Below are 24,672 nucleotides of genomic sequence, written 5' to 3'. Positions count from 1 at the left end.
AAACATATTTACTCTCGACGAAGGTTCTTTGCCACGCTCAGCTGGGGAATAATTGGTGAATGAGCAATGAGTGTTAAAGTTGGCAAATCGAATATATTTACTGGTGCAATAGAACACATTCAAAGCTCCAATGAAGAAGAGTTTAACAGCTCGAGTCTCAAAATGAAATACATGAACATAGTTTTGGTAAATCCTAAAAAAAAAAAAAAAAAAATCAAAATCTTCATTCGGAACATTTACCCATTCAAATTTACAATTGAAGAGTAAGACTTTTTAAGGGAAGAAGAAAACCTATTCGACTCTATCTACAACTCCTCAAAGAGGAAACGTCTAACAGAATAAAGGATCAATAGCAATTAATGGAAATATCCAAAGATTAACCAAGTAAATGTTTAGCTTCTGCTGAGCAGTATTCAACCTTAGTCAACTTTTAACTATAAACTAACAAAATAAGAACTAGTTAGGAAGAATTTCAACGAACATATTTCCTCAAACCAAAGATGTCGGAGATCGGTGCTCAGCGTTGCAATTTGATCTCCGAGCACCTGTGAAATAATAAACTGGATCAGTTATCCCGGGAATTTAGATCGAATGTGTTTGATGATCTTCTGCTAAGTTCTAAACAAGCGTTTAATCTAAAACATACATTAAGTGTGCTGCTTGAAATCTTGCGCAATAAGTATGTTCCAGGAAGAGTAGCAGAAGGAACTAATATGCTTCCCTATCAACAAGAGAACGAAATTGCTCTTCTCCTACTTATATTTACCAACACTCTTAGCTTTCTTTTATGTACAATCTTGTATTATACATCTAGGTGATGATTAAACAGGAAAAAGGGTTAATATCCAGTAATAAAACATATCAGGCAACAAGGAGAGCGACAGACAGATAAAGGTGATCTAGTAGTTCAGCTTCTTTTATGTTATCCTCTGTTTTTTCTGATTTTTTTTTTCATTATGTCTAGAAGAAAAAGAATGTGTAAACAGTTTCCAAGCACGGAAAAGACACATTCAAGTATATATTCCATGCCTTAAAGATGTATGATTTGGTTAATGAAAATCTCTTGGTTTCATCTGATACAGCGGAAAATTAAAAAAACTACATATTAAGTTCAGACTTCATACCCAAAAACAAAAGTCGTGTATTTCTTTTCTTTGTAGTCTTTCTCTTACTTTCCAAACGTTAAGAGATCCAAAATGTATGGCTTCTTCATCTCATCTGGCATTGTAAAGAACACCCTCAACAAATCGTGATTCTGCGCCAGAATGCCTATGGCTCGAAAGACTTGAAAATCCTTTAAGCCTTGGATTTTTTTCAGCTCGGAGACGAGCTTGGCTTGCAGATCAGCCACGTCAGTCTTGTTACCCGCCAAAGCGTTCACCAAACCATCGATCTTGAGTCCCAAACCAGCGATATTGAGGCCCATTGCTGTTACAGAAGCCTCTAAAGTCGCAGAATTATCAACTTTAGGCCTAACCCGTCGACCAAAATCAGACAAAAATGAGCTATCTTCTCGGGGCCTTATTCCTTGACTACGTGGCTGATCACAAGTCGGTTCTTCAGTCTTCACATTAATCGACAGAACAGTAGTCAAGTCAATGCCTTCATCGACTTTCTTTGTGTCGTTTCTGGGCCTTATTCCTTGACTACGTGGCTGATCATGAGTCGGTTCTTCAGTCCTCACATTAATCGACGGAACAGAAGTCAAGTCAATGCCATCATCGACTTTCTTTGTGTCATTTCTGGGACTTATTCCTTGACTGTGTGGCTGAACACAAGTCGGTTCTTCAGTCCTCACATTAGTCGATGGAACAGTAGTCAAGTCAATGCCATCATCGACTTTCTTTGTGTCATTTCTGTTATCACCATCGAGCATTCCTTTCCCATAGAGTTTCTCCAGCGAATAGTAGAACGGAAATGGGACCCGATACAATCCTCTCGCCCGCTTGCTCCACTACAAACCAATCACATCAAAGCATAAGAAAGAAAGACAGAAACAAAACCAATTACCCAATACTTAATTTGATCTACAGAGTAAGTTATTACCAAACTTAAAAAGAAGAAACAAAAAAATTACCTTTGCAAATTCTTTGTAGTGAACTTCATCTCCGACTAGCATCATTTGATCGTCATCCCAATCAAGTATACCTTTAGATCGCATCTCACGAATGGCGAAATACCGTTTCTTTAACCAATTAGACCTGCCAAGAATATCTGGACGCGTTTTCGTGAACCAACCAGGCAGTTGGGATTTCATTAATGTCTGAACCCGAGTCAAGTTCGAATCATTTAGCTCAGGTAACCATTCAGCTTGAGACAGTTGCACCAGCGAGTCGACCAACACATCATCCTCTGTGAGTGTCCATCCACTCTGCTTGGTACTTTCAACCCTATAATCCAAAAAAATAATAATAATAATAATTTAATTGAGCGAATGTCAACGAACTCATTGTAGAGAGTGAGATTCAACCAGATACACAAAATCATTGTCTGTATTTATTTACTTTCCAAATGAATGGACATTGCAGAGAGAACAAAAGGAATAATGAGAGAGATTTAACCAAACACCACAAATATAAAAAAAGCTAGTGATGATGCCCAAAATCAAGACGATTTTTCAACATATGAAAATACTAGATGTTTCAGAAGTATGAGATTCGTTTAACCATTTATAGAATGACCAAGAAATCTTTTGAAACTAACATCAAATTGAAGGCAAGAAACGGAAAACCATTTATATTATAGAATGAACATATCAATCGGTCTCAAATTCAATACGATAGTATTTCGTTTGGAATCAAGAATGTATAACTTCGCGACTGTAAATAAGACCGCGTGCTTACCCCCCCAAAAAAAAAAAATCGACTTTGTATAAAAAAAAAAAAAAAAAAAAAAAAAAAAAAAAAAACTGCCTAGAAAATCATCTCAGGACCGATACAATACAATGAGTATATAAGTAGACTGAACGACAACATAGGGTGATGGAAGTAGAGAAAGGTTCATAGGTAGAGAAAGCACAGGAATTAGGGCTTACTTGTGTGAAATCGACATCTTCTTGGCCCAAGGCAAAGCACGAGAGGGAAAAGGAAGCGTGAAGGAAGGTTGAAGAGTAATCTATGCTATATATACCCATTGGTCTTTTTAATTTTTAAGCAAAAGACTATATTACCCCCTCTTATTTATTTACTTAGAGGAAACGACCTATTTTATTCACGAAGGTAAAATCTAAATAATAGTTAGATAAATCTTTCTTCCGAAATAGTCTTGTCCTTATGTGGCATGGTCTTTTGTTTTGCAGGTAAGGTGTTTGTTTTAATGTCTGTGATAAGTCTAATTGTCCAGATTCATAAGATTCGGCCGGGATTCATGACGGAGAAGCTGGTTAACAGCTTGGGCAATTTCGCTCTTTTGTTGCTGTTGATCCAAATAATTTCACAAGAATATGGAGAAAATATTTACGGGTCAGGTTCACCATGGATTGGACATCGAAAAACGGAACAAGTGGAAAATGAAGAAAACAGTATGGGACACTCTGAGAAATTCTGTGGCCATCTTTTCGAGGAGCTAAGCTAGCAGATCATTATTATAAGTTGGAGATGGGAAACAGTATGTTGGAGATGTTCTTGAGCTCAGAGTAAGAACATCAATAGCAGGTATTTAGGAATACAATATGTAGTTTTCGGTGGTTGAAACATGGGTGATTGGGAAGAAGGGATTAAATATTCGGAGTTTGGGCACAAATACTTCAAAATATAACGCAATCAGTCGTCGAGAGTGTTTGGGAGAGAAAATGATTTTACTCGATTAGAGTAAGATCTACGATTCTCATTCACCGAAAAAGAACTTACAAAGAGCTTATATACACGCTCTAAAATGTGAGCAAAAGAATAAAACAAATAAAAGAATGCCACGTGTATAACACGCAGGAAAGAATGAAAATAACAAATGACGTCACGGTACTCTCAATACGCCCCCTCAAGGTGGATGATATATGTCGAATAAGGACAACTTGGACTTGAAACCTCTAAGCAACGGCGCCGAGAGTGGCTTGGTGAGCACGTCAGCGAGCTGTTGGCGAGTGCGAACCGGTAGAAGCTTCAGAGCCCCGTGTCACAAATGATGGCGAACGAAATGACAATCAACCTCAATATGCTTCGTCCGTTCGTGGAAGGCCGGATAGGTGGCGATGTGAATCGCAGCCAGATTATCACAGAACAAAACAGTCTTCGAAGCTGGCGTGACCTGGAAATCAACAAGCAACTGATGAAGCCACAAGATTTCATTCGTCACAGCCGCAATCGCACGATACTCCGCCTCAGCATATGACCTTGACACGATAGACTGCTTTTTAGACTTCCATGAAACCAAGTAATCACCCAAGAACACACAGAAACCGGTGATCGACTTCCGTGAGTCTGAGCAAGTGGCATAGTCAGAATCCGAGAAAGCTTTGAGCTGCATAGGGGACGAAACATGGTACATCAATCCCAAACCAGGCTGAGAGTTGACATATCTGAGGAGGTGATGAGCAGCACGCAGATGTGTGTCACGAGGTGCCGCAATAAACTGGCTCAGAATGTGAACAGTGAAAGCAATGTCCACTCGAGTGATCGTCAAGTATAGGAGCTTCCCAACCAACTTTCTGTAATGAGAAGGATCACTGAGCAACTCACCATCCGAGCTGTTCAGAATCGCCTTGGGATTCATGGGGGTATGCACTGGCTTAGCATCCAAGAAACCAAAATCCTCAAGCAATTGCAGGGCATATTGACGCTGAGACACAACAATGCCAGTAGAAGACCGGGCCACCTCCAAGCCCAAGAAATATTTCAATTCCCCTAGATCCTTGAGCTTAAACAGGGAACTCAACTTAAGCTTGACCTCACGAATAATGTCCATATCTGGTCCAGCAAGGATAATATCATCCACGTAGAGGAGCACAGCAACGAAACAAGCACCAGAGCCTTTTGTTAAGAGAGAATGATCTGCCTGTGACTGGACAAACCCCAATCGTTGAATAGCAGTAGTAAACTTGATGTTCCATTGTCTGGAGGCCTGTTTGAGGCCGTAGATAGACTTGTGCAGGCGACACACAGGCTTGCCGTTGAACTGTGACCGCTCAACATGAGTCAAATAGCCTAAGGGTAAATCCATGTACACCTCCTCAAACAAGTCACCATTCATGAAAGCGTTATTAACGTCTAACTGGATCAAATTCCAACGCTGGACAACAACAATTGCTAGAAGCAGGTTTGACGCTTACCAACTTTGCAACTGGAGAAAAGGTCTCAATATAGTCAATGCCCTCCAATTGGCTATAACCTTTCGCAACCAACCGTGCCTTGTGGCGTGCAAGTTCACCATCAGCCCCAAACTTGTTTTTAGCCAACGAAAACCAATAGCAGTTTTACCCTCTGGCAAGGGAACAACTGACCAAGTGTGATTGGCCAACATGGCATCAATCTCTTCCTTCATAGCTTGACGCCACTAATCATGTTTGACTGCCTGATGATAGAACTGTGGCTCAGAATGGACAGATACCGACAGTGCAAACGCTCTGAAAGTTGTTATTTTCATTCTTTCCTATAAGGCTTTGTATAAAATATAAAGCTACAATTATTACATCTTTGTATATACAAGACATCTTTCTTGTATCTAATTTTTTGTGCTTGGAAGCTCATGGTTTTGTTAGTCACATCTTCTCCGATGCCCCAAAGTGAGCAAGAGACCCAAATGGGTAAGAGCATTAATTTTTGTCCCATCTTTCACTTGCATTTTTATTCGCTTCTTTTCTTGTGTGCCCTCAGGGGAATTAGTAATGTGTCAAGAAAAATTGGTACAAGAAGCCGTGGATACACTTTTTGATAATGGAATCCGCGGACAACCAATGAGAGACGGTCATAATAAGGTTTACAAGTCTTTTTCAGATGTAATTGAAGGCAAAGAAGGAAGATTTCGAGAGTTCCCTCATCTGGGATCCCAGGGGAAGAGGGTCAAGTTGGCCCTTGCGAACAGCTTGATGCACTATCTCCCTTCAACCCTTTGAACTGTTACAAATAATGAAGAAACTAATAGGTTTAAATAAGAAGCAACATCAAATAAAACAAATTTGATACCGGAATATTCCGTTGTGTACACCAATGGGAAACTAAATAGTCCTCAAACACGGCGACCTACAAAACCAGCCAAAATAAGAGTGTACACAGGGTGTGATCGATATCAATAAATAGCCCAACCTGCTTGTGTTTGTTTTTGTGTTTTTCTGTGTACATAAAAAAGTCAATATCTATATGGTTTGTCGCTAGCCTCACATAAAGTCACAATCTAAGTTTTTTTTTTTAATGATCTTTAGGCCATATTCAGCGAAAACCTTTGGTATCAGTGAAGAATATTATTCAACGTTTAAGTATGGCTTCTTCGAGTAGCTCTGTGCAAAAGTACCACGTGTTCATCAGTTTCAGAGGGAAGGACACACGCAAAGGCTTCACCAGCGTTCTTTACAACGCTCTGTGCGACAAGAGAATCGAGGCCTTCATAGACTCCGTTGACCTCCAGAAAGGAGACGAAATCTCTCCTGTGCTTTTGGGAGCGATTGAGTCGTCGGCGATCTCGCTAATCGTGTTCTCGGAGAACTATGCCAGTTCTCGGTGGTGTCTGGACGAGCTCAACCATATCGTCCACTGCAAGGAAACGAGAGGACAGCTTGTTTTGGCGGTTTTCTACAACGTGGACCCCAAGAATATACGCCACCAACTGGGAAGCTTCGCAGATGCGTTTTTACGACACGAAATACGCTTCGCAAACGAGCCGGAAAAGTTGGACCAGTGGCGAAAATCTCTGACAACCACCGCGGATTTAGCCGGCTGGGATTCTGCAGAGGCGAGGTAAATTGCTTCCGTTCCCATAAACTTTAAGTGGCTCTTGGAGTGATTATTTTTTATTATGGTCTGTGGTTTGTTATAAGAGAAACATAATATATATCATTGGTCGAATTAGCAAGATAGATAATTACAGAACCAGTGCACTCGTGATATAAAGAACACATGATCAGTCTGGTAAATCTCCTCCAGAAATGAGAGAAGGCTTCTTCTTCAACCTGGAGTTTAAAGCTCAGAACTTTCCACACCTTTCGAAGCATAATATAGTCTGTGATTTGTTATAAAAGAAACATAATATATATTAGGGGTCGAATTAGCAAGACAGATAATTACAGAACCAGTGCACTCGTGATATAAAGAACACATGATCAGTCTGGGAAATCTCCTCCAGAAACGAGAGAAGCCTTCTTCTTCAACCTGGAGTTTAAAGCTCAGAACTTTCCACACCATTCGAAGCAACATTACAGCTAAGTTTATTTGGAGACCACCTGGGAAAGTCAGGGGACTCCAAATAAACTTACATAATCACTAGAAATTCAAATAAACTTACAATCTGAGAAACTGGAAACCTCTTTCAAAACACTAAAGAAAGTTGAAGAAAGATCCCACGCTGGACATCTATCTCCGGTTTGCATAGAGCTATAAAAGACTAAATAAATCTCTCCCATCTCCACACCCAGATATTATGCTTATTCAGCCCACGTAGGTCCGTCCTTTGGTCGTGAAAACTTTGAAACTTAGTTATAAGGGCCGCTGAGAGTGTCAGAACTTATTTATAACTGTCATGATTTTCTATCATATTTCCTTACTACGTTATGGTTAATTTACATTTATCAGGTCCGAATCTGACTTGGTCAAAGATATTGTGAAATTCGTCACAGAGAAACTACAAGAGCGTATATCTTCTAGTGATTATATGAGGGATCTGATTGGAGTTGAAAACAATATGCTGAAGATTGAGTCGGCGTTATGTATCGGCCGACCGACCAACGAAGACACTCGTGTTGTCGGAATTTGGGGAATGGGCGGCATTGGAAAGACGACGCTTGCCCGTGCCTTGTTTGAGAAACACTCTTCTCGATTCTCCGGTTCCTCTTTCCTCGAAAACGTCAGTGAGGAAGTGAAGAAGCAGCGACCCTCGGAATTGCAAACGAGAGTTTTTTCGGAGCTGTTGAACGAAAAGGACTTGGGTCGTGTCACCGGTTTCGAAAAGGATAGACTCAGTCACGCGAACGTGCTTTTAGTCCTCGACAACGTCGATAACGTAAAGCAGTTAGACTATCTGGCCAAAGATCGTTCATGGTTCGGTCCAGGTAGTATAATCATTGTGACGAGCAGAGATTCGCAAGTGCTCAGGAATATTGCAGCCGACGAGATATGTGAAGTCGAGGAACTGAGTTCCGGCGATGCTCTTCGGCTCTTCCTCTCGAAAGCTTTCGGCAAAAAAGGAGAAGAATCTCCGGCCGAGGGGTACTCAGAGTTGGCGAAGACAATGGTCAAGAAGTACGCCAAAGGCAATCCGTTGGCTCTCACGGTTTTTGGTTTGTACTTGTATTCAAAGGGCATCGAAGAATGGGAAAGCGAAATGGAGTTACTTGACTCAACGCCAAACCAAGAAGTCCAAGACATATTGAGAGTGAGCTACGAGGGACTGAGTCAGAACCACAGGGACATGTTTCTCGATATCGCCTGCTTCTTTAAAGGCAGAGACAGAAATTCTACACAGACGATACTCGGGTACAGATATCCAGGAGTGGTCATGGGAATCAGTGTTCTCATCGATAGGGCTCTCATAACTGTGAGTAACCGTGGTGAGATCTCGATGCATGATTTGATCCAAGAAATGGGCCAAGAAATTGTTTCTCAACAATCAATTGATCCGGGAGAGCGCTCTCGGTTGTGGTCTACATCGCATATTTGCGATGTCTTTGAAGAGGATCGAGTAAGTCACGCTTATGATCATGAAATTTTTTCCCTGCATCATGAAATTTTAGCGTCGTGAATTAATAAGTGATCATATATATAACTTTTTTTGCTCTGGTTTATGATCAGGGAACGAAAGAAATTCAGGGAGTTCTCTTGAAGTGTATGTCACCATCTGAAATATCAGATCCATTGAGCATAAGCTCTCTGGTGTTTAAAGAAATGCGCAATCTTTGGTTTCTCGATATTGATCCTTTGGATGGAAGCAAACTTTTGTTCAGTGAAGATCTTGGTTTTCTTCCCGCTACTCTGAGATATTTCCGGTGGAATTACTGCCCGTTAAAATCCTTTCCACAAAGCTTCAATCCCAAGAAGCTCTGCGAGTTAGCCATCCGTGGTAGAAAACTTGAACAAATATGGAGCAGCAAACACAAGGTATTATTTCTAGGTTTTATAGCACTATGGGGTCCCTGAACTTTTGCTTTTTTGTTTTTCTTGCATCTTTGATATCACTTAGTTACATATTTTTAACTTAGTTATTAGTTCCCAACACAAATTTTTCAAAAACTTTGTCAATGTAAGGTTAAGGTGCAAAAATCAAGAGCTCAAGGAGATGAAATGAAAAAAAAAAGTTAATGGGCCTAAGTAAAGGCTTTAGTTCTCGTCATTTATACTGCCTGACTAATCATGAATCACATCAACAAAAAAAAAAGTAATGTAAATTGCATTTCTCTTTTCATACCGGATTTGCGAAACTTGAAAGTTTTGGATCTCAATGCTTGCGAGGCCTGAATCAACTTCTGGATCTCTCTCGCGCATCAGACCTCGAAGATTTGGATCTCAGCTTCTGCTCGAGCATCGACAAATTTCCATTGCTTCCAAATCCAAGCAGCATAAAGTATTTGCGCATGACTCGGACAAAAATAGAGGAAGTTCCCGCTTCAATTGAGTGTCTCGTTCATGTCACGATATTGTGTTTAGACAGTTGCTATTGGCTTAAAACCCTTCCAACTACCATTTGCAAGCTCAAGTCTCTGAAAATTCTCGCAATGGAAACGAGCTCGAAGTTGGAGCACTTCCCTGAGATTTTGGAGCCTATGGAGTGTTTAGAAGAGCTCTTGCTTGATGTGACGGGGATAACAGAATTACACCCATCTATTGAGAATCTGACCGGCCTTAAAACTCTTAGCCTACAGCACTGTCAAAATCTCGAGAAACTTCCAGACACGATCTTCAATATGCGGTCTCTCGTATCAGTGAATTTAAATGGCTGTCCCAAACTCAAAATCCTCCCGAAACTTCCGTTCTCGATAAAGCGTCTCGATGCAAGAGGTTGTAAGTCACTAGAGAGGCTTTCGAATCCATCGATTGCATTCGCAGAAGGTCCTCAAGTCAACCGTGTCGAACAAGAGTTTGACTTTTCTGACTGTTTTAAGCTTGATCGCACCAACACAGTGACTGAGTTTCAGACCCGAGTTTTCGCTGGGAACGTTGTACCGGTTTCATCAGAACCATTAAAGGTATTAATCTGAGTTTTGAAATCAGAGCATCACTAATGCTGTTTTATAAGTGGAATAACATTGATTTTTAACTTTTTTTGTTTATCCTTTAGCATCTCCACTTGAATGCTAAAATCGTACAAAATGCAAAATTTACATCACACGAGTAACTCATTCCAACGAGGTGTCAAAATATTGTTCTAAAAGTAAAAAATCTCAAATTTTCTTTAAAATTTGAGATGATGAATAGCACTATGTTGGTTTATTAGAGCAGAGTGCAAAAATAGCATAAAACTAGAATCCTTGACTAGAGCACAAAAACTATATAATATACTGAAAATTCTGTTATCTTATCTTTAGAATAAGTTATGATAATCCTTTTATTTATTTGTTTTTTACGACAGGTGAGCCGTGTTCCCAGAATCGGCATTTGCTCTCCAGGGGAAGAAATATCGGAGTGGTTTTGCCATCAAGGCGACGGATCTTCAGTGACAGTGAAGCTACTTCCGGGTTGGTACAACCCCGATTTCACAGGCTTCGCGGTGTGTGCTCTCATTTCATTCAGCCCAAATTCTAGTCACGCACGAGCGAGCCTCGCGTGGGAATCGCGTTTCACGACCGAGCGCGGAGAAACTATGTCCAAGTCACATCGGCCTTTTAACATGAGCTCGGTCAACGGCTCTGGTCACGTCGTTATGCAATCGCTCGATGATACGGACTGCAGCGACGTTTCCGGTGCATTGCAAGTGTCGTTTGAAGTCCTCAACGGAGGAGCGAGAAGAGGTTTTGGCTCGAACGACACAAAGAGCCGAGTCAGAAAATGTGGGGTCCGCTTGCTTTATCGCCACGATGCGGAGGAATTTCAGATGTCGAACTTAACAGTGGACCCAAACTTGGGCTATAATGCTGTCAACGGTTCTGTTTGATTCATATAGTATATTACATATAATTCCTCTACAGCAATTCATATAGTACAAGTACGGAAATGCATACTTTGGCGTATTCACGTATCTTTTTTTTTTTTAATGCGAATACTACGGAGGGAAAAAAAAAAATTGATAGTAGAGCTTCAATGAAGAATGCAATAGAATTCAATATTACTGATTGGTTCATAGGTGGTTCGATATGTTGGGGTTTTGGGCGATATGTGAAGACTTTATTAATTTAAAAGATAAACAAACTGCAAAATTATGATATTAAAGTCCTAAAATTTCGATGGATATTTTTCTTAGTAGAGACATATCTAATTTATGTTGTATGATATTTAATTGTATAAATTGCATATGATGGTGCATTTTCAGAACTTTATCGCAAAAATACCTTATCTAAAATTTTTTATCACGAAAATAATATTTTTCAATTTATAAACAATCATCCTTGAGTTTATGTGGTTCTGTATCCGATCACTCGTTATAAAAACTTTAAACGATAAACTTTAAACGGGTAACAGGTTCGACACTTTTTTACCCGTTTAACCGGCAAACTCTAAAAACCGGATAACGAGTCTATTTATAAATCGGGTCCGAAAAACAGAATAAGTGGACCCGACCAGACCCATACTCGTATGTCATCTCTAATGCTTCATATTTATCGTCTTCATAAATAAAAATGATTATTATGCTGCATAAATAGTCAAATAAAATTTATCTTAATTATATATATTAAAAAAAAAAATCGATCTTTTTATTTTCTTAACTAAAAATCATTATTTTTGTCCTTTTTCCCAAATTTACTCTTAAAAAAAGCTCGAAATGTCCATTCAGCCCCGTCACAGTCTCTCTCTCTTCGAATTCCCGCGCTTTTCCCATTTTCCGTACCTTTCTACTCTCAGAAACGCAAAATGGTAGACGAAAAGCAAGACTCAGAGCCCTGGGAAGCCCTAGACGTAGACGACTCCGACCTCCCATTTCTCCGGCCTTGCAAGCGCCGCCATAGCCAACCTCTCCTTCCCGGCCCCGCCGCCGCCGTGCAGTCCGCCATGCACCGCCGTGACCTAGCCGGCGATCCCCTCCCCACTCAGGAGTACATAAGGAGAGCTATCGACGGCGATGGTCTTTGCGCCGACGACGATTTCTCCGCCGATCCATGGCTTTTCGCTGTGGACTTTCTTCGGTCGCATCGTATGCAGTTTTTTGTTTTTTGTCAATGGAATTGAAGTATTTGTTTGAGATTCTGAATTCGTATTGATGAATGTTTTTTTGTGGGGGGCGCTAGGTTTTGTTGAATTTGACCGTGAAGTTCATCGAACTCCTTTGATTTCGATCAAGAATGGGATTCGCAGGGATAGAGTTGATCTGGTATGTTTGGTTTTGTTTAGAACTGTGTGAGAGATCGTGTTCGGTTGATTAAAATTGTTGTAAAACCTAGAATTTATTACTTGCTGGATACATAAAAGTAATATTGAAAAATGTAAATCACTGCTTCGTGTTTGCATTTAGCTCAAGGACTGAATTGTCTCCATAACTCCGTAGGACTAACAAAATCTTTGAAAAATTGTTGGGTTTTTGAAAAATTATGGAATCAAAACTGGAAAACCCGAAAGACCTAACTAATGGCAATCTATTAGTTGGCATTAAAGCTAAGAATTACAGAAACTTCTGTTTAATTTTAGGGGTTGTAATTTGTTCATTCTATTATTTTCTTTTGTTATCCTCTTAGGTTGTTGCAATTGTAAAGTCGTGTACTCGAACTGGTCTTGGCGATTTGATGTTAACTCTAAAGGTAAGGTTGTTGTACTGTGATACTCAGATTTGTTTGACAAAAATCCTTTTCTGATTGCTCATTAATATAATGTGACATGGCTGTGGCCCAATGTACAATTTTAGGATCCTACCGGCACAATCTGTGCCAGTTTACACCGAAAAGTTCTTTCCGAGGAGGAGCACGGGAAAAACATATCGGTTGGTTCTGTTTTGATACTCAAGAAGGTATATATTTCTACACTGCAACTTTTTTTCTGGCGAATATCAACTATTTAGATTCTTTTCTGATTACTTTTTTAAGCATGATTGATATAACGAATTAACGATAAATGATTTTTGTCACGAAACCTGTTGAGAAAGTTGATAAAATTTTGTTCTCCAGGTTGCTGTGTTTGCTCCTTCATCGTCTGCATATTATCTTAATATAACCTTGAGCAATGTGATCAAGGTATGCATATACAAAACTATTATTTAAATTCTGATTCGATCGACAGCGTTGACTGATGATAACATACATTTTTACTTGGGTTTTCAGCTTGAAACCTCCGATATTAGCTCGTTTCACTTTTAACTTATCTGCTTCACTAGATAAATTTATAATAACCTGTGCTAAATATTGGGAAGTTCGAGAATTTGCTAGCTCTATATACTGGTAATCATCCATCATGTCACACTGAATTAAATCACACGGCCCTTCCATTTTCTTTTCATATATAACTCTTTTTCTAAAAATACTACTCACTCCTCTCGGTCCTTGATGTGTTTTCTGTGTAAAGAGTTGTCACGTTAATCTAAAAAGTGAACTCACCTCCATATAACTGTGATAGATACTAGGCACGTGCCAGATGGTCATAAATAGTAAAGGAATGAGGGGTTGGATAGTAAATATTAATGAGTAGAGAATTCGTTTAGGAGGAAATGGATTCGTAACTTTGCAAGGATTAACCTTTTGTGATGGTGCGGGTATCTTGTATTCCATACCATTGTATCAATAGATTTATGAGGTTTGTTTCATTGTTTCTAGTGCTCTGGACATAACTGGTTCCATAGGGCTCGTTGCATACCCTTTTGAAGATATTGTTTGTGATAACATACTAGATTTGTATTTTGCTAAATGTTCATCACTAACTGTTATCGAAACTTAAATCCCTGGGAAATGATATGTGCTTCCGCATATTTACCAAGGACTTCATTATGGTAACGTTTACTTGCAGATCATTTCCAAAGATAGTGGCCCTCCATTGGAACAGAATTATTTGCCTTCGGTCAGATACGGTACTCATGATCCTGGTGATTATTTCCCTTTGGCAATATAGAGAGTTTTCGTTTGCCACAATACCTTTTCAGAGTATTCAATTGAATAATAATTCTACTATTTCCTTAAATTTGCTTTCCTCTGCAGAGAGCAGAAAAACGTCAAATAGTCCAAATATTGTCGGATCACAAGAAAGAATTCAAGGAATCATTAACAATCTTAGAAAAGATCCCGAGTTGAGAGGGACTGTGTACAGCAACAAAGCAACAGACTCGAGATCGGAATCGGGGACAAGCTGTCTGAGCAGTGAGAATCGCAAAAACCCGGGTGCGTCAGATAAGGAATCCCTATTCACAAATCAGGCTATCGCTGACGATATTGACAATGTTGGAGTTACGAAATATAACACCGATAAGGACCACACAATTTCGATAGACAAACAGCCCGACTTCTTCGAATCGGGCAACGGAGATAGCTTGTCGCACAGTGTCCGAGCCGCTAATGTGGCCTCGAATGTTGTCGGTGTTGCCATCAACGATGAAATCATGACCGAAATAGGAAACAAAAATACGCAGGAGCCGCTAGTTGCAAGTACAGCTGTCGCCGAGTGGACAGAGGAACAGCTCGATCAGCTGGGTGTATGGTTTGATGACTGATGTGACGACCCGACTCACTCTTGCCAAGCTGTTTGGATCAATGATAAGAATAATGAAAGGAATTGGCATTGATTTGGTGAGTGTACAGTTCCTTATAGATTTTTTTTTTTTTTTTTTTTTTTTTTTTTACTGCAAGACGGTTGTAGAGAGCCTCGGGTACATGGGAGATGCAAAATATTACTACAGTTTGTTTGAAATATTACCCAAAAACAAGATAATTGACATGATCACAAACATAGATTTTTTTTTTTATTATTATCTATAATTAATAGTTGTTTACATTTATGTGTTACCAAGTTATATTTCTTTCTAGTCATAACTGGATTATTTGATGAACCAAAAGTTCAAATTTATTTATACATGACTTAATATTTACAGATAAATATAGGAGAAATATTTGAAACAGAATAGGAAAAATTGTATGAATTAGCCAATCCCAAACTATGGCTTTTGCAAAATAGCCATAGTTTCATTTGTTTGGTAAAATAGCCATCTCTCAAACCTGCCTCGATGAATACTACTATAATGTAACTATCCATAAAAAAAAAAAAAGTCACAGATCGGAAACACCAGACCTCGAAAGCAACGATAAGGAAAAGAGAACTATCGACAACATATCACTATACAAAACAGAGAATTTTTTTTTTTCGAGAGAGGCTCGCCTTGGAATCATGGAACTTGAGAAAGTATCGTGATTTGGGAACTGAGAGCTTGGAATTGAGGATCGCCGAGATCGCTGCGCTCAGCTTCTTGTTGACCTCTGAGTTGAGTCCTCCGATAGAAATCAGCTCGCCGTACGCCGTCAGGATCTCGGCTTGATCGCTCGACGGCAGCGTCAGAATCACCGCCACGAACGCCGACTCCAGAGACTGCCATACCTCGGCTTCGACTCGGTGGGCCCCGAGACCCGCCTCGTCATCATCGCCGTCATCGGAGAGGGAATCTTCGATCAGAGGCCTCGCGGCTCTGACAAAGGGAAGCCATATCTTCGCGGGCAGGATCGCGGACCCGTTCCCGATCGCCATCTCTCATTTATAATTTCCAGATTGTCATTAAATTTAATCCTGCCTCGATTAATTTTAATCCAGCCATCATAAACCTTACATTCTGTCTTTATAGTTCGTTAGGATTAAATTTAATCCTACCTAGATTAAGTTGGCTAGTTTGCTTATAGTTGACAAACTATGGCTATTTTGCAAAAGTTCAAGTTCTATTTGGCTATATAGCCGCTTCACCCAACAGAATATTGAAATGGCGAAATAAAATATTAATGAAATATTCGATATACTACAATTGTTAATTAACTATTCTTGCTAAAGTTTGCAGCAATATCAGCTCTGAGATCATCCATTATTCGGGACTTACCAGTCAATGCCATAGAATTGTTACTCTTCTTTTTGGCTTTAATATGTGTTGTGTACAATCATGGTGTGTCCTCTAATGTTGATGTTTTGATCTGCGAGGAGCCAGATATCTTATGAGGGCCAAGACAAGTGTAAAGAAAAAAAAAATAGAAGACAAAAATTACTTTTAAAATTAGAGGAGTAAAAAAATTAAATATAAAAATAAATCACAATTTATCTTTTATGTAAAATTTTAGTTGAATGTTAATTATAGAGGATCAATTTTTGGTTATTATAATAAATAAATTATAAAATGAGTTGAAGTATTAATTTAACTATAAAACAAATAATTTCAAAAGGTTTAAAATGCAAAGATAGCTATATATAGGACAATGCTTCTATAATGTATATATATATATATATATATATATATATATATATATATATACATACATACACACATTATAGAAGCATTGTCGTCGCTGAAAAGCACGGCGGCTTGGTTATTGATAATAGTGGAGTAAGGCTGGAGATTATTATCGTAGAGGGTAGAATCGGAAGTGTGATCAAAAGTGAGGTAGTTGTAAGAAATAGCCGAAGCGTCGAAGGCAGTGGAGAGTGTTGATGATGATGATGACGTGTCATGTTGGTGATAATAGTAAAGGCCGTTGATTACGGCGGCGTTGATGAAGAACCTGATCTCGGTAGGTCAGCTCGATAGTGACGGTCACACCACGATTTTTGGGAGTAGCTCGTGAAAGGTGACGAAGGGAGGTATGGTTGTAGCTCGAGGTCAGAAGTCGGACACAGACATGGTTGTTGTGATCGACAACACCGATAAGACCGAGTTATGGCACTGCAGGCTCGAGCACATGAGCGAGAAGGGGATGAAGATGGTGGTGAAAGACGGCATGATCCTAGAGCTGAAGATAGTGAAACATCATACATGCGATAATTGCATTCTCGGGAAATAGAAACGAGATATCTTCTCAAATACAAGCAGATAGTTGGAAGTGGAAAAGCTCGAGCTAGTACATACCGATGTATAGGGACGAACTCCTGTTTTATATTTGGTAACCCATCATTTTAGTGAAATGTTTTTTTTTTGGTCTGATCAAATTGGTTAATATGTTTATTGGCTATTTTACAAAATAAATTAAATTTTGGCTACTTTAAATTTATGTTTCTGATTGGCTAGTTTGATCAAGCTCCCATTTATATATCCATGCTTGTATAAGATTTATTTTGGAGAGGACGTCACCAATTTTACATAATCACATTTTTTTAGAATTTAAGACGTAAAACAAGTTTGTGGTATAACAGTTGGTTGACTCGTGACTTGTAATTTATTTAGATTGAGTGAATAAGAAAGCAAGCAAGAAACGTGAGAGATAAATAAAATGACGATATTTTTATAAACAGCAGGAAAATAATTAATTTACTTAGCAATTAATTTTAAATGGTCATTTCTTGTAAGGTTGAAAACAAATCCATGATGAGAAAAGGAAAGATATTACGGCTATGCGCGTCTCTTAATTTTGTTTATTAGACTTTGTGATAGTGAACTTAAATACACTAAAAAAAACTTAAATAGAGATGATAGAGTGTGTATCAGAATTCGTGTGATTTTGCACTGCTTTTCCAAAAAAATAAAATATAATTGTTTAATATTAATGAAGAAATGTCAAACTGCAATGAATGAAAATAACATTACTATGGTAATGACCAATTGGTGTACATGTATTATAGCAAAATAAATTGGGAATCGGAGAGAGAATATGTAAAACCGCTAAATGCAAAAGCCTATTCTCTTCAAACACACTTCTCTCGGTTTATGCTCTATCTCTATCTCTATCTCTATCTAAAAACCATTCGCGATTTTCTCGGTCTAGGGTTTACGACCACAGCGAGCGACCATGGCGTCTCAGTCGGCCAATCTGTGGGTGCTGTTGGGGCTTGGACTGGCCGGGATTTTTTTCGCGACGAGGAAGCTCAAGAAAGCCATTAGAGAAGACTTCGGAGCTTTCGTCGAGAGGCTTCAGCTTCTTCCTCCTCCACAGCCCGCTCCTCCCAAGGCTCCTCATCCTCTCACCGGCCTCTCCTTCGCCGTCTCCGACGTGTACGCCTCTTTTCCGTTTGTTTCGCCGGAGTATTTCAGCTTATGGTTTGCTTTTATTGTTCTTGAGCTTTCAGCGTCAGTGAGACATTCTTGTGTTTGGTGTTTTAGTGTGAGGATGGTGATTAGGAATTGAGGAATAAGGTTGACACTTGTTTATTTTTATTATCTCTGTATGATACATGTTTAACGAACACAAGATTTTTCCTTTTATCATTATTATTATTATTATTATTATTATTATTTTAGGACAGGTATTTGCGTACGGATTATATGTAGTTTCTGCTTCTTCACAACATGGACTTAATGTTGTCTAACATAAAACAAACCTGGACGTGTGAGAAAAAAGGCTACCCTGAGATGGCGAAGATTCAAAAGTCTCTGGCTTTGATTCGATTATGGTTTATTGTAATTTATGGGGAAAGTATTGCATTAGAAATCTCTTGGTTTTGAATTTTTATTGTGTTAAATCCCTAAATGAAGTGAATGTGAATGCGTCTTTGTTTTGTTCAAATATGGGCTGTGGTAATTGTTTTGACTTGGGCTGAGAAGTTATAAATTTATAAATTTCCAGATTTGATATTGACGGGCATGTGACTGGGTTTGGTCATCCAGACTGGGTGAGAACTCATGAAGCAGCTTCAGGAACATGTCCAGTGGTTTCCACTCTCGTTGATGGAGGAGCTACGTGCATTGGTAAAACGGTCATCGATGAATTAGCCTACGGGTATATACTTTGATTTTTCAACGCTGAACATTGTGAAAGTCAGTCTTTTCTTTAGCTTCAATTAAACAAAGATGTAATTTTTTATGGTTATGTTTTTTAAATTTTCTTCGAGCAATGGTAGACTTTCTAGTTTTAGTGGAAACTATATCTTGTAAGAGTCGGAACTTCTGAATTTCTCGTTTTCCCAGATGTCTACTTTCTGACGCTGAAAATATGGCAATTTAACTTGTATAGCTTTACTTCTTTTTTTTTTTTCTTTTTTTTTTTCCATATAAGAGGAGGGAATAATATTCATGAATTAGCCAGATTATACATTTTGAATTTTAGATGCTGAAGGTTGTGGACTTCTTTTCATTTTATACTTATTTTGCTAGTTTTTTTATTTTTATTTTTTAACTATTTCTCGAAGAAACTGTATCTAGTATATTCTAAATTTTCTGCTTTTACCGATGTGTACTTTCTAATGCTCAAACTTTGGCGATTGACAAAACTCATATCAATTCTTTTGGATTTCTTGTTTTCAGTATAAGCGGAGAGAACAAGCATTATGACAACCCCACCAATCCCTCAGTGCCAGAAAGAATACCAGGAGGATCATCCAGTGGAGCTGCTGTGGCTGTAGCTGCAAAGCTTGTTGATTTTTCATTAGGTTAGTTTTTTTTTTCCTTGATCATTTTTGCAGTTTCAATTGTACTTCAGGTCATCTTTTTCAGTTGAACTCTATACCTCTCCTCTGAGTTTTCTGAAAATTATAGTCTGATAAAGCTTGCAAAACAAGGTCTAGTTTTTTGTTTTGATGTTAGTAAAAGGGAATAAAGAAGGTCATAGAAGATCATTAAGATGAACATTTACGTAGAACACTGCTATACGTCATGCTGAGAGAGATGGAAGAGGGATAATAGATACATCGAGATTTAAAAAAAAAAATCGATCATATTATTGTTAGTCAATCAAACTACAATTATGCATATGCTTTTGTAATTCTGCAAGGTAGCTATAACTAGATTTATATAAAGATAAATATCATCCATTTCAAATATCCTAAAAAATGGATAAAATAATCCAATATAGCAGTGAGCTTAATCATATTAATCTTATAAATATTATACTCATGTTCTGTGAGTCTACTACTGCATCACAGCGTTCTATTATCTTACTGTATTAGCAGTGTAAAATGAAAAAAAAAATAAAAGAAAAAAGCATCATCTTCACGATCTTCTACTGTGAGGATTTCAGTTTGGAATCTGAAGTGTGGCATTAGAAATTATTGTAAACAAAGACAACATTTTTCTCTCTTTTCCGCAGCTGAATTAGATTGCTCTGTAATTGTTTCGGATCCTTACTAACCCAATATTGCAGGTATTGATACTGTTGGCGGCGTCAGAATACCTGCTGCATATTGCGGTGTATTAGGATTCCGACCATCTCATGGAGCTGTGTCTCATGTGGGAATCATACCTGTTTCGGCAAGTCTTGATACTGTTGGTATGTACTATGTATACACATGTAGATTTATGTTGATATAGATGTAGCTCAAAATGTCAGAGTTGATTTTTCTGTTTGTCTATTCATCAAAAGTGTTTTCCGACTATATCCTTATCTTCAGATATCGAAAGAATTTTAATGTCTTGGCATGTAAGGCATTCCGTTTAGTTTTATCAATTTCGTATCTTCACGTGCTGCTAGAATTCGAATATCTTGGCATGTAAAACATGGAATATATACTTACAACCAGTTTTTCTATTTTTTGGTGCTAATTTGTTAATCTGTATAATCGGTTCCTTGGATGTTATTTTTTTCATTTGCTTTTCCCCAAGTCGTTATGGAATGCATGAATTACTTTTGTATTTAACTTCTAAACTGTCTTTGAACTAGCCTTGCATTTTGACTTGTGGACTTAAAGTTGATACGTAGTGGGCTGGTTATTTTGTGTTCGAGATAGACTACTTTTGCAACATTTTCAAAGGATCGTGCTACACCTCTTTCATATATTATATTACTTTTGTTTGTATTTAGATGTATGATTGTAATGTCATTACGTCTATCTGCAATTTATGAGGTCATTATTGGCTTGGTTTATCTGCAATTTTTTTTATCCATACGCTGTTCCCTTATTATGAAAAATTTTCTTCCTCAGGATGGTTTGCCAAAGATCATACTATACTTCGACGTGTTGGACATGTGCTGTTACAACTACCGTATGCTGCTCAGCGCAGTCCTAGACAAGTCGTAATAGCTGATGATTGCTTTCACCTAGGAAATCTTCCTGCTGAGAGGATTGTTCAAGTTGTGATTAAATCTACTGAGAAAACTTTTGGAAGTAAGTTATATTACTTGCATGCATAAGCATATCATTTTTTATGGTGTAATTTTGAATGTTGTGCTGCGTTGTTTTATTTTTAGCTTCATCAAATCTATTGTATTATTTATTATTGCCAACACTATCAAGATATATCACTTTACTTTTTCAAAATATTTGTAAGGATTCTGAAACCTGAAATAGACGTTAATTTTTTTTTTTTTAAAAGAAACCCGAATTTTATTTAAAACCCTCCCCTCTTGGAAGGCAGAGAAGGAAAATTGTTACTGCAAAAGATCTGAATGTAATTTTGTTTCTGGATATTTTGTTAGAATTGTTATAGATTAGTGTTTACCTTCAATCTGAACTATTTCTTACCGTTTCTCATCAACACTACCCAGGACAAGTGTTAAAACACGAAAATCTTGAAGCTTATCTAAGTTCTAAAGTTCCAAGCTTGAAGCTGTTTGAGAGCAAGAAAACAAATGGACAGTTGAAAACTTCGTTGCTTCAGTCGCTTGCAAATGTCATGCAGTTTCTTCAAAAGTAAGCTTTTTTCTTTAAAAGATGGAAATGGTATTATATATTATCTTCCAGAACGCAAATTTGCCTTGTTTTTATGCTGAATTAGCAGCTTGTGACCAGTGATTAAATTTTTCACTTAAATTCTCACACTTGCTATCGTCGCACTTTATTTTGAATATCTATTTTCTTCATGTGGTTCACAATTTTTTTACGCATAATTATTCGCACAGTTTGGCCTGTTAGTAATAAAGATTTTGAAATTTTCCTTGCTCTTATTCAGACACGAGTTTAGACAAAATCACGAGGAATGGTTGAACTCAGTGAACCCTGCTACAGAGCCGGCTGTATCCTCAGCCCGCCATGAAATGGTGGATGAAACAGAGAGAGAGATTGAAAACTGTAAATCAATCAGGACCGAGTTGCGTGTGGCCCTCAATTCTCTACTAAGGGTAATAATTCCTTATTGTGTAATTTGCAACTATTTTAAATTACAATTTTGAATGGGCATTCTTGAGCATTGATTTTTCTTTTACTGTTGTATAGGATGATGGAATTTTGGTGATACCAACAGTTGCTTATCCTCCTCCCAAGTTGGGCTCAAAGGAGATTTACTCTACGGAGTTTCAGAACCGGGCATTCAGTCTATCAAGTATTGCCAGTATATCAGGCTGTTGTCAGGTCACAATTCCTCTAGGGCTTCATGACAAATGCCCTTTAGCAGTTTCCTTCATTGCCAGACACGGGGGCGACCGGTTTTTACTTGATACGCTACAGTCCTTATATGTGACTTTACAAGAGAAAGCCGATCTTGCTTCCAAGCCTAAAGGATCGAAAAGTACTGTCACCATAGAAGAGTCAGCTGAAATGGCCAAGGAAAAGGCAAGACTGAATTAGTGATGTAAATATTTATCATTGATCAGTTTTTTTTTTTTAGATCTTGGCGTTGAATTTTGTGTTTGGTAATCAGGGAAATCAAGCGTACAAAGAGAAACAGTGGCAGAAAGCCATAGGTTTCTATACCGAAGCTATCAAACTTTGCGGCAATAATGCTACATATTACAGTAACAGAGCCGCAGCTTATCTTGAAATCGGGAGGTAATGCTTTGCCTCTGGAGACTCAGATGCGGAATTGGACAGAATATAAGCATTGTGTTCTTAAATGTGTTTTCTTTTTTGGTGTAGTTTTGTTCAAGCAGAGGCAGACTGTACCAAGGCTATCAGCTTAGATAAAAAGGTAACAGATGAAGTTCAACCCTTTTAAATGCGACATATGTTTATGTTTTTTCCCATCCTTGCTTATGCTTTTTTCGGAAATCGGCTTTCATAATAGAGTTGAACACCTTGGGAAACTGCATTGCCACTTCTCCTTTCGTTTTAGTCTTTGTTTATGGTAAATACGATAAAGGTTTATAGTCTGCTTCATCATGACTGTTTTAATATGTTGATTTAGTCATGTTAATCTTTTAGTCATTGATGGTTTTAGGAACCAAAATCACTTGCATGTTGAAGCCATACAAATATACTGTAACAAAGTGTAATTCAATCTCATTCCTCGAATAAAGTATATTGCTTACAAATAAAGTTGAAATTTTCGGGTCTACAGAATGTAAAATCCTACTTGCGAAGAGGCACAGCAAGAGAGATGCTTGGCTATTACAAGGGGGCAATTGACGGTGAGCTTTCCTTTCCTTTGTTTATCTGTTGGAACTAGAGCAGAAAGTTGTTTTCTCAATTCACAGCTTGGGTTCCATTGAGAATGAGTCTCTCCATGAGCACCCTCCGAATTTAAATGGCTTGCTTTGAACTTTTAACCTTGCAGACTTCCAATATGCACTCGTTCTCGAGCCGACGAACAAAAGAGCGTCGCTGTCCGCCGATAGATTAAGGAAGCTATTTCAGTAAGTGCTGTGATTAAGTGCAAGTACTTCCTCAAGGGAATGATTTCATGGTGCTAACCGTGGAAAGACCCTTTGAGATTAAGTTGAAGGCTGTCAACTATGTGGAGATCATTACGGATCAGAAGGGAATGTGCTTCCCTAAGCAAGGTTTAAAGTTTTGTCCTTGTATATTATTAAGAGGCTCCCAGGGGTAAAAAAATACTGAAGGTTGTTACTGCTTGGCACTATGTTATATTTTAGTCCAGTTTTGTTTTGCTAGCGTTTTTGGGTATAGATTTCGGGTGGTTATTCTTCCTCTTCTGTTTTTGAAAAAGTTTTGATCTTTGTTCGAGCATCAATAAAGCAGTGTCATATTGTGTCCTAGCAGTTATCCGATTCCTACTTGGTTTTTGTTACATATAGAAGGTTGAAGCAGAGGGTAAAGATCCGTGAGTTGGTAATAATGAAAACTTATAGTTTTTAATTTTTATGTGAATATCAACCGTATTCCTATTCTTAGTTTTTAAAAATATCAGAAATCTCCTCTCAATTTAATATATACATGACAAATATTTCTCTTGAAAATATGTTATATTGCAAAATATTACCTTTTCTGTTTATCTTTTACAAAAAAAAAAAAAAAGGTTTAACTCTCCAAAATGCATTTAATAAAATAAGAGACTGCTAGGTATCTAGTCCAAATTGACTACCACTTTTAAAATTCTAGCCCAACTATCACAAAATTTAAGTAACTAGTCCAATTCACAACCAAACATTATAATATTCCAATACTACCCTTCGTTCAAATAATACACCGCCAAAATTCCAATCCTTTCACCAAACAATCCAACGAAGCCTGTAGTCATAGAGCA

General features: G+C 38.1%; 5 protein-coding genes across 5 annotated transcripts; 3 read left to right on the top strand and 2 right to left on the bottom strand.

Annotated features, from left to right (window-relative positions):
- Positions 1 to 112: 112 nt before the first annotated feature.
- Positions 113 to 3,087, bottom strand: LOC149384391 (uncharacterized). The gene is made up of 4 exons (XM_089629260.1): positions 3,035 to 3,087; positions 2,078 to 2,390; positions 1,125 to 1,954; positions 113 to 545 (listed from the first exon to the last, which is right to left on the bottom strand). The coding sequence occupies exons 1-3, from the start codon at positions 3,049 to 3,051 to the stop codon at positions 1,169 to 1,171; spliced, it is 1,116 nt and encodes a 371-aa protein (XP_089485386.1). The 5' UTR covers positions 3,052 to 3,087; the 3' UTR covers positions 113 to 545; positions 1,125 to 1,168.
- A 3,296-nt stretch (positions 3,088 to 6,383) lies between these two features.
- Positions 6,384 to 11,427, top strand: LOC149384390 (disease resistance-like protein DSC1). The gene is made up of 5 exons (XM_089628032.1): positions 6,384 to 6,884; positions 7,716 to 8,820; positions 8,931 to 9,236; positions 9,539 to 10,321; positions 10,705 to 11,427. Exons 1-5 carry the CDS (start codon positions 6,409 to 6,411, stop codon positions 11,224 to 11,226), a joined length of 3,192 nt encoding a protein of 1,063 aa, XP_089484158.1. The 5' UTR covers positions 6,384 to 6,408; the 3' UTR covers positions 11,227 to 11,427.
- A 649-nt stretch (positions 11,428 to 12,076) lies between these two features.
- LOC149384389 (nuclear localized protein) lies at positions 12,077 to 14,913 on the top strand. The gene is made up of 7 exons (XM_089628031.1): positions 12,077 to 12,420; positions 12,515 to 12,597; positions 12,959 to 13,021; positions 13,126 to 13,227; positions 13,385 to 13,450; positions 14,217 to 14,292; positions 14,405 to 14,913. Exons 1-7 carry the CDS (start codon positions 12,141 to 12,143, stop codon positions 14,911 to 14,913), a joined length of 1,179 nt encoding a protein of 392 aa, XP_089484157.1. The 5' UTR covers positions 12,077 to 12,140.
- Positions 14,914 to 15,533: 620 nt separating this feature from the next.
- On the bottom strand, positions 15,534 to 15,959 carry LOC149384388 (BTB/POZ domain-containing protein At3g05675-like). The gene has a single exon (XM_089628030.1). The coding sequence runs from the start codon at positions 15,936 to 15,938 to the stop codon at positions 15,534 to 15,536; it is 405 nt and encodes a 134-aa protein (XP_089484156.1). The 5' UTR covers positions 15,939 to 15,959.
- A 2,071-nt stretch (positions 15,960 to 18,030) lies between these two features.
- TOC64-III (translocon at the outer membrane of chloroplasts 64-III) lies at positions 18,031 to 24,177 on the top strand. The gene is made up of 12 exons (XM_089629020.1): positions 18,031 to 18,375; positions 18,947 to 19,099; positions 19,624 to 19,748; positions 20,459 to 20,584; positions 21,237 to 21,419; positions 21,800 to 21,944; positions 22,204 to 22,372; positions 22,467 to 22,802; positions 22,891 to 23,018; positions 23,106 to 23,157; positions 23,527 to 23,596; positions 23,743 to 24,177. The coding sequence occupies exons 1-12, from the start codon at positions 18,173 to 18,175 to the stop codon at positions 23,823 to 23,825; spliced, it is 1,773 nt and encodes a 590-aa protein (XP_089485146.1). The 5' UTR covers positions 18,031 to 18,172; the 3' UTR covers positions 23,826 to 24,177.
- The last annotated feature ends 495 nt before the right edge of the window (positions 24,178 to 24,672 follow it).

This window comes from Urtica dioica, chromosome 10, assembly GCF_054948205.1.
Source record: "Urtica dioica subsp. dioica isolate 48M chromosome 10, U.dioica_male_clone48M_v1_H2, whole genome shotgun sequence".
Lineage (NCBI taxonomy): Eukaryota > Viridiplantae > Streptophyta > Magnoliopsida > Rosales > Urticaceae > Urtica > Urtica dioica.
This window is presented reverse-complemented; position numbering and strand designations above follow the sequence as displayed.

Coding starts and splice junctions, on each gene's coding strand:
- LOC149384389 (XM_089628031.1), top strand. CDS start 12,141: ATGGTAGACGAAAAGCAAGACTCAGAGCCCTGGGAAGCCCTAGACGTA. Junction 12,598..12,958: donor GCAGGGATAGAGTTGATCTG/GTATGTTTGGTT, acceptor TTATCCTCTTAG/GTTGTTGCAATTGTAAAGTC. Junction 13,022..13,125: donor ATTTGATGTTAACTCTAAAG/GTAAGGTTGTTG, acceptor GTACAATTTTAG/GATCCTACCGGCACAATCTG.
- LOC149384388 (XM_089628030.1), bottom strand. CDS start 15,938: ATGGCGATCGGGAACGGGTCCGCGATCCTGCCCGCGAAGATATGGCTT.
- LOC149384391 (XM_089629260.1), bottom strand. Junction 1,955..2,077: donor ACTACAAAGAATTTGCAAAG/GTAATTTTTTTG, acceptor ATTGGTTTGTAG/TGGAGCAAGCGGGCGAGAGG.
- LOC149384390 (XM_089628032.1), top strand. CDS start 6,409: ATGGCTTCTTCGAGTAGCTCTGTGCAAAAGTACCACGTGTTCATCAGT. Junction 6,885..7,715: donor TGGGATTCTGCAGAGGCGAG/GTAAATTGCTTC, acceptor TACATTTATCAG/GTCCGAATCTGACTTGGTCA. Junction 10,322..10,704: donor TTTCATCAGAACCATTAAAG/GTATTAATCTGA, acceptor TTTTTACGACAG/GTGAGCCGTGTTCCCAGAAT.
- TOC64-III (XM_089629020.1), top strand. CDS start 18,173: ATGGCGTCTCAGTCGGCCAATCTGTGGGTGCTGTTGGGGCTTGGACTG. Junction 21,420..21,799: donor TACTGAGAAAACTTTTGGAA/GTAAGTTATATT, acceptor AACACTACCCAG/GACAAGTGTTAAAACACGAA. Junction 23,158..23,526: donor CTATCAGCTTAGATAAAAAG/GTAACAGATGAA, acceptor TCGGGTCTACAG/AATGTAAAATCCTACTTGCG.